The following is an 18,551-nucleotide window of genomic DNA, read 5'->3' as shown; positions in this document are numbered from 1 at the left end:
AACGACTATGCCTATGACTAGGTAGAAACGTTCTGTGGCGTTTAGGCTACCCAATGCGACCGCAGTACTCCAAGGAACAAACGACCGCAATGCCTGGTCCAATACGCGAGCGCATAGTGGTCTCCCCAATCCCACGCAATATGAACAAAACTTATCACACAGCGAGAAGACAAGCGAGAGCTAACCATCTTCAGAGAACCTTCGGCAGTAATCAAGACGTAATGTATGCTGATGCAGCTAGATTTAGCAAAGGACATGTAATAGTGGCAGTTCAACCCACACGCCACGGAACGCTTCACACATCAGCCTCGATACGCACTAGGTGCACTGCAACAGCGGAAGCAGCGGCGATTGCTCTCGCTATCGCATGCAACGAAAAGCAAAAGAGCTCAGCTTTAATAATGTCCGACTCACAAGTGACATGCAAAATGTATCTACAAGGCAACTTACCACAAGTCACCCTTAAGATCATAGGCGACACATTGAAAGAAGATCATGCAATTTTACGGTGACCTGGCCACGAGGGTATCTCGGGAAACGAACAGGCACACACTCTAGCTCGAGGCTTCACTAACCGAGCTGGAGATACGCACAACGATGAAAAAGACGATCGCCTGCTGATCCGCGATATACTGGAGCACCAGCGAAGAACCCGGTAACAGTACGCCCCACCACACAAACTACTCAATGTAGAGGAGGCGCAGAAATATAGAATACAGACGCATACCTACCCACATTTGGGTAGATACCATAAAATAAACCCAACCTTGTACACTAACTCTTGCCCGTGGTGCGAGCCATGGCCTTCGTTGCCTCACGTAACATGGGAGTGCGTCAAAAGACCTCACGCCATTAATTCACCTTTGGTAATCACCTTGCTAAGGGAGCCCTGGGAGGCCATCCTCGCTCTTGCTGACCTCGAGGCCCAGAAGGGCCTCTTGGACCAAGCTGGGCGGGTCGCGATGGCCACTGGAGTCTTCGAATAGGGACCCACCCTGCACCGCTCCCTTCCGCCATTTTTTTTTGCCTCATCAATAAATCTTTATTCCTTCTCCTCCTCCTAAGACACCGAAAGGGTGTCCAACCATTGCCTTTGTGCGCCGAGTTCGGCGATACACCGGCGTCGGCTATCTCCGCTTGCATCTGAGCCCATCTCACAAAGTATGTACATTACACTGCAAACCGCTGAAACATCTCTATATGCAAACGTGCTGCTGTTTTTGAACTTTCGCCTTGGATTCATCAGAGTTTGTTTATGCATGTTGCGTATTTGTTTGTTCCATTTATCAGTTTTATTATGTTCTGCTATTACACGTGTGCTTGCTCGTGTAAATCTACCCCGTTCTTCATATGTTTTTCATCACCTTTGATCCTGGAAGGAACATTGTAAAGATAAAGCACGCACGAGTTTGTGACAATGACAGTCTGGTTAAGATTAAGAGAAAGAAGTGGAGTTTTGTAGTTCACTCAATGCGTAGAACATATGACGTATAATGTAATCGTCTATAAGAGCAGGACAGTTTTTGCAGTAATAAAAGGAATACTAGGAGAAGGAAACGCAGTTCATGACAGTAAAGTAATAGATGCGGTTGGGGAGGGGGGATTATATCTGCCGGCAGTGAGGGGTTGAACAGACGCAAGATATACGTCAACTTGGAGAGCTATACGTAATTAATTTGTCTTGAAGAGTATTTAAGTCTGTAGATGATCACGTTAATTGTCGGTTTAGAACCACTGACTCGCAAGCAGACGTCCTAAGGTTCTTACTTTTAGATGACAGAAAGCAGCTTAGGAGACAGTGACAACTCCTACGCTATGATTAACGCTTCTGATGTCGGCGTAAACAAAAAAAAATGTGTGCAGAACCAGCAACTGAAGACGGAGGAGGCAGACAGGTTGCTCAAGGGTTTTAGCAACTTCACTGCAAAAACGAACGCGCACGACGACCAGCCGGGACACTGGGACGTGGCACTGCTGCTCACCGGGTAAGTTTTTTCTTTTTTTTTTACGTCAACCTTGTGTTTGTCATTTTTTTGTCACTTGCAAGTAATCGGTATATCTTGCGGCATTGTACCTTTTTCTACATCTTGCTTTGAGTTTGCTGCTCGCTGAAAGGGCGTCACAGTTTGCCCTGTCGCCGAATGTGCCTGTTAAACTAGTTGTGTAAGCTGAAACATGTGCGAAATTCTGAAAGGGGGCTTTTCATTTTATTTCATTTCATTTTCACTTGGGTTCATTGTCTGTTACAGACAAGGTCTGACTGCGGAAAAAAGCGAAGCAAAAGCTAAAGGCTATGAAGCAGCATTTGGGTACGGGCTAGTTGGCATTCCAATGCAAACTTGACTTACAACGCGTACATAGACAAAAGGATCGAAAGAACGACAAAGACAAACGCTGATTTCCAACTGAATTTTTTTTATTTCGCATAACAAGCTTATGTAACCAAGACACGAAGATGAAAACGCCCCCTCCAACACACAAAGCCACCATGAGTATGCATTCAAAATTGAAACGAACCATAACCGCCTGTCTAATACGAACGTGAGCGCATGCGAGATCTCAAGAATGCAAGTTCTTTATATATTAATGCAATTGACAGCTTACTAACCAAGTCGCCCTCGGCGATCGCTGCTGCTTCAATGATAAGTCTAGTGTTTCCATTGGGATGCCTAGCTAAGACACCGGTCATTTCAATGAACGGAATGCAGCCGCATTGGGCGCAATGGACACATAGAAACTCTTCCCACCCTTTGCGCACTTTATTGCTATGTTATTGCAGTCTAACGTTTAGAAACATTCCTGTCTGCCCTAATGGAAATTAAGCGTCCTAATGAACTGACTAGAATTATCATTGAAGCAGCAGTGATCGCTGAGGGTGACTCGGTTAGTAAACCGTCAATTGCATTAACAGATAACGGATTTGCTTTCTTGAGATCGCACATGCGCTTTCGTTCGTCTTAAGGAGGCGGTTATGGTTCGTTTGAATTTTGAATGCGTACTTGTGCTGGCTTCATGTATCGGAAGGGGCGTTCTTGTCTCGTTGTCTTGGTTATGTGTGCTTGCTATGCGAAATAAACATTCAGTTGGAATTCAGCGCTTGTCTTCGCCGTTCTTTCGGTCCTTTTGTCTATGTGCTCACTGTAAGTCAAGTTTGCAAAGGATATGAGCCTGTCAGACGCCTTTGGTCATCCACTCATTAAATAGAACACAAAATGGCCAGAACCACAACACAAGCAAGCCACTCAGTTCGACATATATTGTGTTTGACCAACGCGGGATGATGGACCTTGCGCTTGTATAAGAGCAAACGGAGCTTGTACGCACTGTCTTGTGTCGTCACTTCTGCCGCAATTCATTCATCATTCTTCCCTCTCCAACCTTTGCACACGGCCTTCATCTTCAGAAGTGATGCTTGCGCGACGTCGACCAACTTGTGTCGGGCAACTTCATTACGAGATGAAGCCTGCTTGGTGAAATTTTCTTGTCCCTTATTTTCCGCACAGGGTCACAAGAACTTAAATGAATGCTTACAACACCAAAGTCAACTCGATTATAGCATATTCCTTGATAGCCTCGCATTATTGCAAGTTCAGCCTTCGATATATATTGTAATTTCTCTTGCGAGACAGTTGAAACAGTGGCGACAACAGTCGCATTGCAAGGTCGTAGCAAGAAAGCCACGTCAAGGCTTTCTCGCTCTCGACTTTTCCGTCTCGTCATTTCAGCTCTGACAAACAACGACTTGGAGGTGGCTGGATGGTTTTTGTGCGTTTACGCTAGTTCTCGTGTCTGTACAAAAAGAAGCCGCACTTCCCCATTCGCAATTTCTCTACTAATGTTAGCAGCTGCAACATCACCGAGGTTCATTTCCGAGAAACGCTACAAATGAAGTGACACATGAACATAAGAAAGTCGATGACTAAAACCCACAAATGCACTTTTCTTTCAGGAAGGACATGCACGCAGCGAAAGATGGGAAGAAAGATACAAGCGTGTTAGGTGAGGCTTGTTGAAAACCGTCGCTTACATATTCCTTTTCAATGTTGTTGGCATTAATATTTCTTAAAATATTCATCTTGTGCACTCATCGGAGCAATGTCGGCATACGAAGGGCCGACTTGCAATTCTTTATTTTACCACACAGCTGTGCGTTTCTTGTTTTTTGTTGTTTTCCCGCTTCTGTTCCACTTTTGCCAAAAAGTACGTTTTGCTGGAAAGAAACTGAGCGTAGTACAAACCTTACCTGTCTCCTTGGCGTACTTACAAAGTACCGAAGACTATATTTCATAAAGCGCGTCCTTCAATGGCTTACATTCCGAATAAAAATAAATCGTAAGAGCACGCTGGCTGAAACCGAACATTCTGAATTCCTGTTAATGAACTTCATCCATGTATCTCTCCAACAAGTGTTTAGTAAACAAGGTTCCGGCCACGAGATCCTCTTCAGAATATAAGTATACATTTCAAGCTGGGGATTCTCTCTGTCCTTTGCGCAGGAAAGGCTTACTTAGGTGGTGTCTGCACCCGGGATTTTGGCAACGTCATTGTGGAGTTTGGATCGACCAATCCGAGACGAAGACCGATGACCACGTTCGGCCTGCAGACAAGCGATGTGGCCGCTCACGAACTGGCACACAGGCAAGAGATTGTCGAAGCGTTTGTGTAAAACAGAAAAAGAAAATAGCATCTAGTTGAAAGTAGTCACCCCTGGTGTGGAGCGCTCAGTAGAGTTCGGATCGAAGGAAACAAATGAATGTAATCACGTGGCCTTGTGTATATTTTGTGCTGACTGTCGTTTGCAGGAGGGCTTAGGTCTTGTCTGAGCTTTGACTTAGCTGCTTTGTGTTCCTGTGTCTCTTTCTCCTGGTTTCTTCGCGCCAGAGCATTTGTGTGTGCGTGTGCGTGCGAAATGTAAACCAACTCGTCCATTATAGGAGTTTGCTTTGACTCCCAACAAGTTCAAGATCAATCGAAAACCGCCTTTCAAGGTTCGGTACGGCTTTTAGCTCTCTCTCTCTCTCTTTCTCTCTTTCTGAAACACTACAAACATCAAAAAGATCGACTATGTGGGTACCTAACAAAGCTGTCGTTTCGTTTTCACCCGCAGTGAACATAAATTGAAATTCCAACAATAAAAAATTGTTAAGAACGCCTGTTACCCACAATTACGTGGACGTACAACGTGTAATTTCTCAGTAGCCGGTTTTTTTATGCGTGGCGAAGTTATGAGCGTGCGAGTCCGAAAAGCCGCTGTCACAAATTCAGGTGAAGCTGGCGATATAACGACGCACTGGAGTAGTTTCGGGATTGTTCGCGTTTGAATTTGTGCTGATGCTACCTTGAGCTTAACTCCAGAGGCACACTGCTCTTCGTGTAAACGCTGCCGCGAACATCGCCAAGCGCTTCCGTCACGCGTTTCACCATATTTATGGACGCGTCGCAGCCTGGGCGTCCACCACGACGGTCCGCCGGAAAACAACGACTGCTCGCTAGACCGCTACCTCATGGGTCCGTGGCGCACCTCCAACACGACCACCTGGTGGTCCCCGTGTAGTCTCCAGGTGCTCACCAAGCTGCACGAGAACGACAAGATGGCCTGCCTCAAGAAGGCACCCTCTGTTAAAAGGTAAGCTTTGCACTTACTCCTGCGCACAAACACACTTAATGTTATACCGAGTAAGGGCTCGAAGCTACAGCGCTGTATAACGAGACCCCTTCATAATGTGATTGCGTGTCTGCTGCCCGCTCCGTACCCTGTCATTTCACTCGCCTTCTTGCATACGAGGATGGTCTTTCCCAGAGCTCGTTGGACGCCGTGCAGATTGCAAAAAATAGAAGCATGAGGTTTTCGGCAACAGACACTGACATTCGCAGCAGAGCATGCAGAAAATGCACGACACACCGCTGTCAAAGTATAACGGTTCGGCAAAGTCTCGCTTGAGGGAAACGGGGCTGTTAAGCAAATGCAGCGTTTCTGTCACAGCATGAGGGCAACGGGACGGACTAATTGGTTCGAGTTGAAAGGATATGTTCTGTTAGAGGAAACAAGGAAACACGTAGGCTGAGAAATAAACGACCGAACAACCACGAGACTAACAATTAGCGGTTTACTTCTAGAAAAGGCAAAGTGCATGCAGGTGCTTGCGAGAGAAAAAGAACTCATAATTGAAAGTCAGCCACTAGAACCTGCGCAAGAGTGCATCTATCTAGGTCAGTCATGACTGACCTAGATAGATGCATTCTTGCGCAGATTAGATGCACTCTTACCTCTCACTGCAGTGACAGGTAACCCTGTTCATGAGATAAATGACGGAACCGCGAGACTATGAATTAGCGGTTTACTTCCAGAAAAGGCAAAGTGTATGTACTTGCAAGACAACAAGAGCTCATGATTGGAAGTCAGTCTCTAGAACCTGCGCAATAGTACGTTTATCTAGGTCGGTTACCGAGAGGTAGCTCTGATCATGAGAAGAAAAATTGCAGAAGAATAAAAATGGATTGCATCATTACCAGTAACCTACTGCTATTCTTGAAAAGCGTACAATCATTGCATTCTACCGCTACTAATATATGGGGCAGAAACGAGGAAGATAACAACGAAGCTTGAGAAGAAGATAACTGCCGCGCAACTAGTGATGGAACGAAAGATGTTATGCGTAACGTTAAGAGACAGGAAGACAGCTGTGTGGATTAGAGAGAAAACGGGGTAGCCGGCATTTAATTAAGAAGAAAAAAATTGTTTCAGCAGGCCATGTGATGCGTAGGACAGATAACCGGTGCTCCATTCGAGTTACAGAATGGATGTCATAGAAAGGGAAGTGAATTCGAGAACGACAGAGAAATAGGTGGTGCGGTGAAATTATGAAACTTGCATGCATAACATGGAATCAGCTAACGCAAGAAATGGGTATGTGGAGATCACTGGTAGAGGCTTTCGATCTTCAGTGGACATGAAATTAAGATGATGATGAGGATAATGGTAATGATGGTGGTGGTGGTTGTGATGATGATCATGATGATGATGATGATGATGATGGGCCTAAAGACAACCGATAAGTACAATATAGGCTATTTACGCATGCGCATACGTGTCATCGTATTTTTCTCAAGGCACCCCACCAAAAAATGTGCCTACGTTTGCAGGGTCCACTGCACTGAAGGAAAACAAATAATTAGTATTCATTTCAATGCAACTTGAACATTTACTTTACAGGAGAAACATTTACCATCATGCAAAAAAGAGGGGAGGCATGCAGGCAGGACACAAGAGCAGTGAAGTGGACAACACGAACGCCGTGTTGTTCGTGTTGCCCACTTTTCTACTCTTGTGTCCTGTCTGCACGCCTTACCTCGTTTTTGCATGATGAATCCTTACCAACTAGCTCAGCTTTCTGTCGTTCTAAACATTTACCATTACGACGTCAAACAACGATCTCGCAAAAGGAAATTTTGATGTCCAGTATTTCGTGTCTAGTGTAAGCTCTATAGTCGCTCGAATACTCATGACATTTCGCCTAAGTGTGAACGAAATCTTCCTGTATACCACTGCGTACCGCTTTCTGTATGTTACCGTACAACGCAGTGCAATATGCCTAAAAGCCGCTAAGGCTTCACTGCCGCTGCTATAGACCAGAATTAATTGCACCTGTAGGTGTCAGCCACCTTTAGTCACAGATCAGGCAGAACGAACGACTTCGATTGCTCTTCGTTCTCATGGCAATCTTGCCGCCTACGTCCGCCCGCCATCAATGCATGGGTCGAAATTATGTATGCTTGCTCTAAACGCGGGTGTCAGAGTAGAAAAAATATATACATAGATACTGGTATATACCCCCATCTTTTAGGACGTGACATCCACAAAACGCTGGCCGAAAATGTAAGCGCCCACCCCACGATATCTCTGCGTCTTATGCGCTTCCGCTAGCTCGCACAACAAGCAAGCACTGAATGTTTTAATGCCGTTCCCCACCGACGCGACGCCAACGCATTTTCTTGCCTAACTCACCGCTCGTCCATTTGATGAGGTGAGTTACGCAATTGTCTTTGTGTCTGTCCAGCACTTTGCGTTGGGTTACCGTAGTTAGTATGAAATGCTAACTAGTCCAACAGCCAGTCCTTCCCACTCTAATGGCTGGGTGGCCAGTGTCTATTCAGCGGTGTTCGTGGGCACCTGGTCTAGTGAAGTATACCTCGAAAATGCTTTATGTGGTCGCCACTACACGAAGATGCGGGATAATGTCGTGTCCTAACGAGGGTCTCACTTTTAGACGAGTAGACGAATTATTCAGAAATTCATGTGCGGAGATTGATGCAAGCTTCGAAGCAAGTTCCATGAGGTTAGGGCATGGAACGATTAATTTTTCATGGACAAGGGGCGAAGCAATGTGAGTATTCCATACCAGAGCCGTTCCTTTCGCGCTTCATCAGCAGTCCGAGAGGTGTTTCGCCTACGTTATCGTAGTAATCGGCCGGTCGTGAACCATGGCTGATAAATAAATTAACAGAATCGGTCGAACGGAATCCTTATATCAGTCATGCTTTCCTTAGGTACGCCTGGAGCCTAATAGTTTTTGTTTCTTTTCCTTTTTTGGGACTGCTGCTGCCGTGGTGTGTGTGTGCAGGCTGCGACAAGTCCTGCACTTGAACTCGTGGCGCAGCTCGCCTCCGCCTGGTCAGCAGTGGGACGCTGACGCGCAGTGCCGTGTCTTCCTCAAGAGCGACGCGGCAAGGTGCAGCATCAAGCCCGAGAATATGAGCGTAAGTCCGCGCTTGAAAGAAGACAGATTGGGTGGTTGCTTGCGAGGACTGCGATGGATAATTTCACGGCGCTAAAAGAGAGCGCGTACCCAAGGTACTGCGGAAAATAAGATTCCTTACCAAACTGATTGATTGAGTCATAAGCGTGGCAGTTTGGGCGAGTTGGTATGTCATGACTGTTTTAGGCTTGTAGCGCAGCTCAGAAGAGCAAAAGGAGCCTAAAAAAGATTGATTGATTGATTGATTGATTGATTGATTGATTGATTGATTGATTGATTGATTGATTGATTGATTGATTGATTGATTGATTGATTGATTGATTGATTGATTGATTGATTGATTGATTGATTGATTGATTGATTGATTGATTGATTCTATGCAGCAGTTGTGTCTGCTATCTTTCTTTATACGCTTTCTTTCTCATCGTGTTCAGTCTATGCAGCAGTTGTGTATGCAGTCTTCTTTATATGCTATATTTCTCATCATGTTTTATTGCGCTCTTGGTTTTGTCTTTCTAGGCTGTATGCCGTGCCCTACAATGCAAAAGCCCGGAAAGAATTGGCCTCTTCGGAGCCGGACACGCATTGGAGGGAACCTACTGTGGAGATAACAATGTGAGACTTGTTTTCTTTCCTGGCAAATAAGAGAGGCTACGAAAAGGCTAAAAGAATCGGTTTGCAGTACCGTAAGATTATATTCGCTTGAATAATCCGTTCGGAGGCCCGGGTCGCTGTCTTCTACGCGTTCTAAAAGCCGACGTTCGGTTTCGCCTCGCGCCATTGGCCTAGATTGACCTAGGCCACAAATCGGCGGCGCCTAGACAATCGCGTAAGGTGAAACCGAACGTTGGCTTTTCGAATGCGTACAAGATGGTAGCCCCGGCCTTATAACCTGCACTATGAGATGATGAACACGGTAAGTAACAATAATGCGCTGGATAAAGGGCGCGCACATGCCTAACGAGCTTGCTTTGCCAAGTATTGCACTTGAAGTGGCATTAAAACAGGCGTGAACCTAGGTTCCATGGGTAATACCCTCGCTGTACCTAACTATAACCTCCATGATGACGTCTGCGTTGGCGCACTCCTATAGATCAATAATGACGTGCGCATATTTCTTTCTTTATTAACCTGGGGGAATCCTCGCCAAGCAAATTTAGTCCCAAAATAAAATAAACAAAACGGGCTTAAAATAAATGCCTGCAGCCTCGTGATGCAGGCACTGCAGCAACGGACAGTCACATTTTCTACAACTCACGTCGCGGCACCGCTTTGTTTACAAAACGTGCTTCTCATCGACCGTGAATACGTGACCTATGTGATCGCCGGCGCCCCTTCTGGTTTTGTCACCGATCGCTTCCTTCGCGGCGGTGCAGTGGTGTCAGGGCACCAAGTGCGTGCCATTCCCGAAGTCCGCGCCCGTGGTGCCCGGCGGCTGGAGTGACTGGGAGACGGTGAGCGAATGCAGCAAGCCGTGCATCCAGCACAGCGTGGCGCTGATGCGCATGAAGAGGACGTGCAACGATCCGCGGTGAGTGTGACGAGGGGGTGCACTTACACGGCGTGCACCTACCCCTCGACTGTCCCGCGAACGTTACACGTCGGCAGCGCCACGGACTTCGTTGGTAACGAGAAGTTATCGGGAGAGACTTTTACTCTTAATGCTGCGACATCTTCAGTTTTGTTTAACTATCGCTTAGTGCAAGGCTTAATTTTTTTTATTCCTATGTTATTAACCAAGCGAGAGGGGCTAGCCGTTGCTCGGAAACAGCGACTATTCCTCTGTTCTTGTTTAAATACGTTTTTTTTTTTTAAGTGGCAGCGTTCTGTCCTCCACGTGCACTTCTGCCCCCAGACATTCGGACGATCACAGAAGCAGTGCAGTTGCCTCGGAAGCAAGTAATTATCGGCTTACAACCATCTGAGGGGTGTTAACGGGACGGGGTTTTGTGACGTTCAACAGCGTCTGCTTGGAGCTCGAACCAGGTTTACCATCAGAGTGGGTTCGGCAGCAAAAGCCAGGTGATGTCGAAACAAATAACATAAGTGTAGTACATCATTACGGATTAGCGGTGCACTCCAAGACAAAACAAAACACAGAACCGTGTAGCGTGCGTGCACCTGCACGCAAGGGCAGAGAAGATGTGTCTACACGTGGAGGCTCGCTGGCTTTCTCATACCCTCCACCATCCGGGCAACCTCATTCTCTCTTGCTCCCTGGTAGAGGGTCTTGTCAGGACACGTCGGGTCAACCTACACAGATGGTCATAGGATGGAAACCACTCCTTCGCATAGACGGGTTGAACGTAGGACAGAGGGGAGTAACATTTGCCCATTCCGTGCATAATCTGATCGCATACACCCGACGAACAAGTCTTTTCATTGTGACGGGCGTGAGGATGAGGCACGCCGTGTCCCAGTAGTCTGGCGTCTGTTCCAGTCATTGCCGCACTAAGTGAACCGTAACAGGGCGCTGAGTGGGTTATGGCATCTTGCCTCTTGGCACAAGGTAAGGGGTTCGACTCCCTGATGCGGTGGCAGCATTCCGATGGAGGCGGCCAGAGTGCTAAAACGCTTATACAGCGCCCTCTGAATTCCCATGAAAAAAAATCCTATAGGTGGTCAAGGTTAACCCGGAGCCTTCCATTAGGCCTTCCATCATCGCGCACTTCGAGGCTTCGGGACGTTAAGTCACAGTTTATCTTTTTTTTATTTTATTTTTATTGATCGGTTTGTGAGCTAGCTTTGTCAAGCAGCATGTCAGTGGAAGACCTCAGTTGCTGTCTGCCTGGCTGAGTTACTACATAACGTTCGGCGGCTGAGCACAAGGTAACAGGTTCGATTGCCTGCTGCGCCGGTCGCATTTCTCATGGAGAGGGGAGTGCAAGATCGCAACTGTATCGATAGTTTGGCGCATATTAGCAAAAAAAAAAAGAACCCGAAGTAGCTTTCTGTCAACGCAAGGCCCGTGAAAGAGCGAGGGTACTCTGCTCTTTTGTGACCCTGGTCACTAGTCCAAACGCGCTTGGCTTGAGAGAATTCCGGTCACTGTAGCCGAAGTGACCTTCTGCTGCATAATCACCGAGTCATTTATGCGAGAAAATGTCAAGAGATAATCCGAATGATTACGTTTCACAGCGTGCGGCATTTGTTGTTTGTTCCTTTTTTGTGATATATGGGCGAAAGATAATGTAGCGTAGAAGGAAAGCGCGCACGATAAAGCATGGACGAATTCGATTGCTTCAGCTTTATTTACGCTTTTTCGCAGGCGGCAGAACACACTGGAAGGCTGCGAGGGCGACAGCGTTAAGCTAAGGCCCTGCGACATCAACGCCAACAAGAAGGTGAGAGAAACTTCTACTCTTTATTGCAATATATTCCTCGTTTCACCTCTAGCCTAGCCTTAAATGCCAACGGAAACAAAATTTTGGACTGCGTAAGAAGTCTCTTTTAAGATAATGTCGATAAATAAGAACTTCGGTGCAGAATATTGCCCTTTAAATACCACTGGAAGCGTAACGGAAATCTTGCAAAATAAGCTATTTTCTTTTTCATTTTTTGATAGCGAAATTGCAAAGAAGGCCACCATTACCGCTCGGCGGAAGGCAGCCAGGACGTATAACACGCGGCTCCTGAACATGACCTCCGAGATCGGGAGGCGCCCGCGGCTCCCCGCAGTGCGTTGAAAAAAATCTCGGAAGCTACGCGCCTCGACTTGTGTCATAGGCGCTAACCAATACGTGCGCACGTCGTCCGCTCAGGTGCTGTTTAGACCCTGTTTATGAGAAAATTATACAATTACTAGCCGGTGGCTTTGCCAAGACTGTTTCAGTAGTTTATACTACTTACAGCCAATTTAGCCAAGCAGAAATTTCGCTGCAATTGGCCTTTAAAGGAATTCACTAAAACGCATTTTCGAAGTTTGATGCTCGGCCACTGGTTCGAAGCGCATGCGTCTATCTTTCTTTCTTCTTTCTTTTGTGTGCCAGTGTTTCCTTTCGCGTTACCAAACATGAACGCCTGTACCAACTCGCCCGGTATCCTATTCTGCCGTGAGGGTAAGTTCTAGAAGGAATAAATAGAGGACAAACTTGCAAAATAAACATAACCTAGAAGGACAGAAGTCTCACCAAGTTGGCAAAGGATTTCTAATTTCAAAAAAGTAGTCACATAAATCATGTACGCGCTGAAAAGCAGCGTCAAGGACAACAGAAATGCCAGAAACACAAAGTGAGTTCATGCCATCTTCGTCATATATACGGTGTTCTTGTTTTGCACGCCTGCCTTTTTATACCGTGAAGCGCGCCAAAGTGTGTAGAACATCAAGGCACTCATGCGAAGTCTGACGTCTCGTGTTGGCTGTACTAGAGTCTGCGCGCAGCCATTACGCATGAAGCACCTGCAAACAACTGCAAGTGCAGGCTGATTTCATTACTGAATAAACAACGAATTAGCGAAAAAGTACGGGCACGAAAGGGAAGAAGGAAACTGAATCAGCCCTCTACTTACAACTACGCGTACTCTTGGAGAAACTTCCACACAGACAAAAGAAGAAACATGTTTCGCATCCGCAACACGTCTTATAACATAACAAAACTGTATCAGACCGAACCGTTGTCGAAGTTAATTACATTTTTTTACCTTTAAAAACGATGATGGCACGCTCACGCATCGTTGGTCCGGCTCTCGTCCTATGCACTTCTTCCCTCGTGCTCGTTCCTTTTTCGATGTTTTCCTGTTCGCCCCCTCGCCTCCCCCCACCTCGCCCACCCTCCCAGGCAAATAGAACCTCTGCTGTCAAGTGACTACATTTGTGAGTTAGTGAAGTCCAGCGAGTTAATGACATCTTAGTTGAAATCAATAAAAAGAAACTGGCATGGGCAGCACATGTAATGAGGAGGGAAGATAACCGATGGTCATTAAGGGTTACTGAGTGGATTCCAAGGGAAGGGAAGCATAGCAGGGGGCGGCAGAAAGTTAGGTGGGCGGATGAGATTAAGAAGTTTGCAGGGACGACATGGCCACAATTAGTACGTGACTGGGGTTGTTGGAGAAGTATGGGAGAGGCCTTTGCCCTGCAGTAGGCGTAACCAGGCTGGTGATTATGATGATGATGATGGTGGTGATGGTGATGATTATAAGGAAGTTTAGCAAGTCTCCTAATGCGAGCGTTTCGCGTTACAGGCTCCGAAGTGCACGCAACCCAAAACCAACCAGCAGTACATAGACGAAAAATGCGCCCTCCTCGCCCGCTCCAAGCCTGAACTGAAGCCGAAGGGCACCCAGGTGCCGTACAGCGCAGGTAAGTTGCACCAACTGGACGGTTCTTCTCAAACGCTAGTGCAGCCGTGTTCGCAGTAGAGCATTCTTAACGTCGACACGCTTATCGCGCAAGTAATGTCATCAACTTCAGGCACCACAGCTGAAGAATCGCAGAATTGCGCTATTTGCCACAAACGACTTCTTGATATAGCTTCTGCAGTTCTGATATGCGAGACCATGGTCCCAGGGCAATGTCCATCAAGAAAGAAGAGTTGTTCGGAGATCAAGCCTTTCATTTCCATAGGACGGGCAGGATGTCTTCCGTAGTTTTTTTTTCCTTTTTTTTTCTCAGCCACCTTAGGCATTGCATTCGGCGGTATCGGTCATTCCAGTCAAGAATGAGTATGCATTGGGGAATGCAACGTCCAAGCGTAAGCGACACATTACTGTTTCTTTACTTCAGGAAAGACAAGGTAGCAGGCGCTGGTGCGATTGCAGAAGGCTGCCTGACTGAGCGACCGTCTGATACCGAGCACAGAACTTGCACTGTACATCGGCGACATCATACACTGGACCTTCTCTCCTTCTCTTAATTTCCCCCTTTACCACAGTGCAGGGTAGCCAACCGGGCTCAGCGCTGGTTAACCTCCCTGCCTTCCATTCATCCCTAATTTTCTCTCTTAAAAAAGCTTGTATAGCCAAAGAAAAAAAGGCAAATGCATTCTGCAGCATATCCAGCATTTATATGCTAACGTGTTAATGTATTTCGATTTTCAAGATCTATCAGTCAACGGTTGAGCAAACGGCCATGACAAATGTGGTAATCAGCCTATCACGCAACATGCGTAAAGCAAAACATAGCGGAGACATCCCTACACTGCTTTGTAAGCGAGAAATTTGAAGCTAAAGTAAGGCTGTCTGCTCAATGTGCACAAGACACCAAATGCTGGCTTTAGAATCTCACTAAGACGTCTGAGAACCCGTGTTTAACCACGGTCATGAAAACACGTGAACGCAAGAGTGCTAATAATAATTGTTTATTCAACCCCCCTTGTCAATAATACGGGAACTGCTACACAAAACTGCTGTAAAGCATATGTCTATAAAGAGCTGAGCATGCTGGTCAGAGAGAGAGAGAGAGAAAGAAAATGATAAATGAAAGATAGGGAGGTTAACCAGGACTGAGCCCGGTTGGCTACCCTAGACTGGAGAAAGGGAAAGGGGGACGGAAATATTAAAAGAAGAGAAAGTTCACTGGGGATATTAGTCGGTCACTCAGTCCGGATCACCCGCCGTGGTTGCTCAGTGGCTATGGTGTTGGGCTGCTGAGCACGAGGTCGCGGGATCGAATCCCGGCCACGGCGGCCGCATTTCGATGGGGGCGAAATGCGAAAACACCCATGTGCTTATATTTAGGTGCACGTTAAAGAACCCCAGGTGGTCAAAATTTCCGGAGTCCTCCACTACGGCGTGCCTCATAATCAGAAAGTGGTTTTGGCACGTAAAACCCCAAATATTATTATTATTATCAGTCCGGATCACAGACGCTGACTCAATCCGGTATCTTTCAAATATCGCTGCAGCGCTTTTGTGGCCTTTTGTAGCTGCGATATGCGAGGCCATGGTCCCAAGATCTTGTTCAAGGTGAACGGCTTTCTATCTAGCTGATTCAGAGCTGTGCAGAGGTCCTGCCTTTCATCTTCAAAAAATGGGCAGTAGCACAGTAAGTGTTATATGGTTTCCTCGACACCGCAGGCATTGCACTCGGCGCTATCAGCCATTCCAATAAAAAATGCATATGCATTAGCGAATGCGACGCCCAAACGTAAGCGGCTCAGCACTGTTTCCTCATTTCGCGAGAGACCTGGTAACAGCCGCAGTTGCATGCTGGTCAGTATTTTTATAATTCCTTGTTTTGTTTACTGCTTGCAGTTTGGAATGTTGTTACGGAAAGGCAGGTGCAAACATTGGCGATGCGTGGCACCCGAGATCGGGCGATGAGCCCGCGTGCGCCACCTAATCTCTGAGGCGATGCACCACGGTCGTTGCTGTCCTCCTTGTTCTACTCCTTTGCACGCCTGACTTTCCCGCACCCCCGTATAGCTTGTACGGCGTGTTCATGAACTAGCGACCATTACAAACTTAGCGAGTCGCATCGTAGTACGTAGCATCACGCAAGACATTCCAAACTGCAAGCAGTAAACAAAACAAGGAATTATAAAAATACACATACGACCTGGAGAAGAAAAAGTGCCAGAATGCACTACTCCAGCGCGCTGGAATTCACGCTTCTGGTATCGACGTCCCGGTCACATGCAGCCCAGTCGTGGCGCGCATGCGCAATCCACTGCGGCTATAAGGGTGACGCGTACATCGCGGCCAAGTTCTTCCTCAACGAGCAGACCAACGAGACGGGCGTGCTGCCGGACGGCACCCGCTGCCACTTCGACAAGTCCAAGGGGGCCGCCTACTACTGCCAGCAGGGGCAGTGCGTCACGCTCCTCAGGAGCCTCGCCGGCATTCAGGACACCGTGGAAGGACAGGTGTCGTTGCTTTTTTTCTTTGGCACAGTTCTTGGGCCACTGCGCACAAACTGATTCATGCGGGCGTGCCAAGCACATCCAAAGCACACATTACTAAGTATGCGATGACACTCAAAAGGCTATCAGAGAAACTAAAGGGCACTAAGCAGCTCGCAGCTAGATATGGATGAAAAAAAAAACGTAAGCATGACGTTAAACGCTAGAAAGATGGTAGTGCTGGTTATAAGCCAAACGCGGGTAGTGTTTAATGAGACTGAAAGAAAGGAATAGGAGGAAAGTCAAGAACGTTAAGTAGATGTAGATGGCGTTGTCCGCCTTGCTACTCTGGAATGGGGCAGGGTAGCGAGATGGCAAAATTGCCGCGCGACTAGGCTGCTCGGAGCACTTTTCGTGTATACGCGGGCTTCTTTCACGCTCTGAAAAACACCTTTATGTAGCACACATATTGTGCAGCAGAAATCTGTACCGGACGTTTTCCGTGTCGCTTTACAATTTTTTAAATTGACACTTTTCATCGAATTTTAATATTTCAGAAGATTAAGACTATGCAATTAGGCGGAATGCAAAACATAATCTGAGTATCTTCAAGTGACGGCAAACGTTACCTTGGTTCTGTCCAGCTGCATGACATTTGCATATATTTCAAATCTTGGTGCTTGAAAGTTGGGACACCCTGTATATGCTATCAAGGCGTGAAGAATGAATTCCACAGAAACCAATAGACCGTACAACTATTACTTTCTTCACCGTACCACCTTCTTTCGTCTTATTTGCGCTGTATCTGTCCATTCCACAGCTTGGCGTAGCTAGGGCCTAGAGTCTGGTGACTCAGACCGGCCCGACAGTAAGGTTCACCCGCCCTTCGCTTGCGCCATATTTCCCACTATGCATGCGGAACCTAACATAGCATACAACCACCTCGGTCGAAGGCGATGTAAGCGCGTAATCGCGATCCTTATCGTACTAAAGCGCGGTTGTTGCGGAACGAGGTCAGTCTGTTTGAAGAACCACTGCCTCGTCCCAGGTCCTCGACGTGGAAGACTCGGACTGGGCGCCGGACACCGAGGGTCGACGGCTGGTCGAGAAGTACCTGGAATATGTGCCCGGCAAAGAATTTGCAGTGTTGGACCCGAAGAAAGTGCCCAGAGCTCGAGCGCGCATCGCTGTCGACGACCTTTAGTCTTTACTGGACCTGCTTGCCACCTTCTGTCTTGCTAGATGCTGCAAAGCACGAACTTCGCTCCGCTGTCGCATTGAAGTGTATCTCCTACCTTTTCTTTTTCTTTTTGAATGCAGCGCTAGCCAGTATCTTCGGCATTTTCCGCTCACCTCCTGTTGGTGCGATTCAGCAGCAGTGCATGCAGCAGCAATCGACGGTTGCAGAAGGAAGTACTTTTTTCAAATGTGCAGACGAACACAACGTCGTGTGCGAGTTCGCGCGATTCTCACTGCGAACCAATAAATATAATGTTCTTGACTCTTTGTGACACAAGAGTCTAATCCGCGGCTATATTTCCGATCGATTTCGGAAATATCACTGAAGTGGTCCTAAAATAACTTGGGCAGGCTGATTGAAACTCTAAGTTAAAAAGGAGGCGCAAGATCATTAATCACGAGGGAGGAAATGTAGATGGGGATGCGAAATATTTACGCATTAGATCCTGTGTTTGAACATGGCCTCACGATGCCTGCTTCACTAGATACGTTATTTGTTTAATAAACAGTCATTTGGCATTCAGTGATTGGGCTTGTCTCTTTTGGTTGATTTTCCATTTTTCTTTCTTTATATTCAATGAGTTCACGCTGCTAATTAAAGCCATGAACCTTCAGTGGCGCTGCGTGGTCAAGACGAGGAAAGTGAATCTCACAAAAAAAAAAATCTTGCATGTCTAGCAAGTGTTAGTGCACACATAGTCATGCACAACAAATAGCAAAAAAATATATTAAATTATTTATTTCAAATGAAATATATGAAATCAAACTGTCAGGC

At 46.7% G+C, this 18,551-nt stretch overlaps 1 protein-coding gene across 1 annotated transcript in view; it reads left to right on the top strand.

Annotated features, from left to right (window-relative positions):
- The window catches only part of LOC135903662 (A disintegrin and metalloproteinase with thrombospondin motifs 4-like), a 40,368-nt gene extending 22,069 nt beyond the window's left edge, over positions 1-18,299 (top strand). The window contains exons 9-19 of the mRNA XM_065433985.1: positions 1,864-1,985; positions 3,950-3,999; positions 4,497-4,638; positions 5,444-5,626; positions 8,622-8,757; positions 9,276-9,371; positions 10,133-10,287; positions 12,025-12,100; positions 13,941-14,058; positions 16,338-16,561; positions 17,586-18,299. Of these exons, the coding sequence (XP_065290057.1) occupies positions 1,864-1,985; positions 3,950-3,999; positions 4,497-4,638; positions 5,444-5,626; positions 8,622-8,757; positions 9,276-9,371; positions 10,133-10,287; positions 12,025-12,100; positions 13,941-14,058; positions 16,338-16,561; positions 17,586-17,741 (1,458 nt within the window). The 3' untranslated portion in view covers positions 17,742-18,299. The remainder of the gene's footprint in view (positions 1-1,863; positions 1,986-3,949; positions 4,000-4,496; positions 4,639-5,443; positions 5,627-8,621; positions 8,758-9,275; positions 9,372-10,132; positions 10,288-12,024; positions 12,101-13,940; positions 14,059-16,337; positions 16,562-17,585) is intronic.
- The last annotated feature ends 252 nt before the right edge of the window (positions 18,300-18,551 follow it).

This window comes from Dermacentor albipictus, chromosome 9 (assembly GCF_038994185.2).
Source record: "Dermacentor albipictus isolate Rhodes 1998 colony chromosome 9, USDA_Dalb.pri_finalv2, whole genome shotgun sequence".
Lineage (NCBI taxonomy): Eukaryota > Metazoa > Arthropoda > Arachnida > Ixodida > Ixodidae > Dermacentor > Dermacentor albipictus.
The sequence above is the reverse complement of the archived record's forward strand: the minus strand, read 5'-3'. Positions and strand labels throughout refer to the sequence as shown.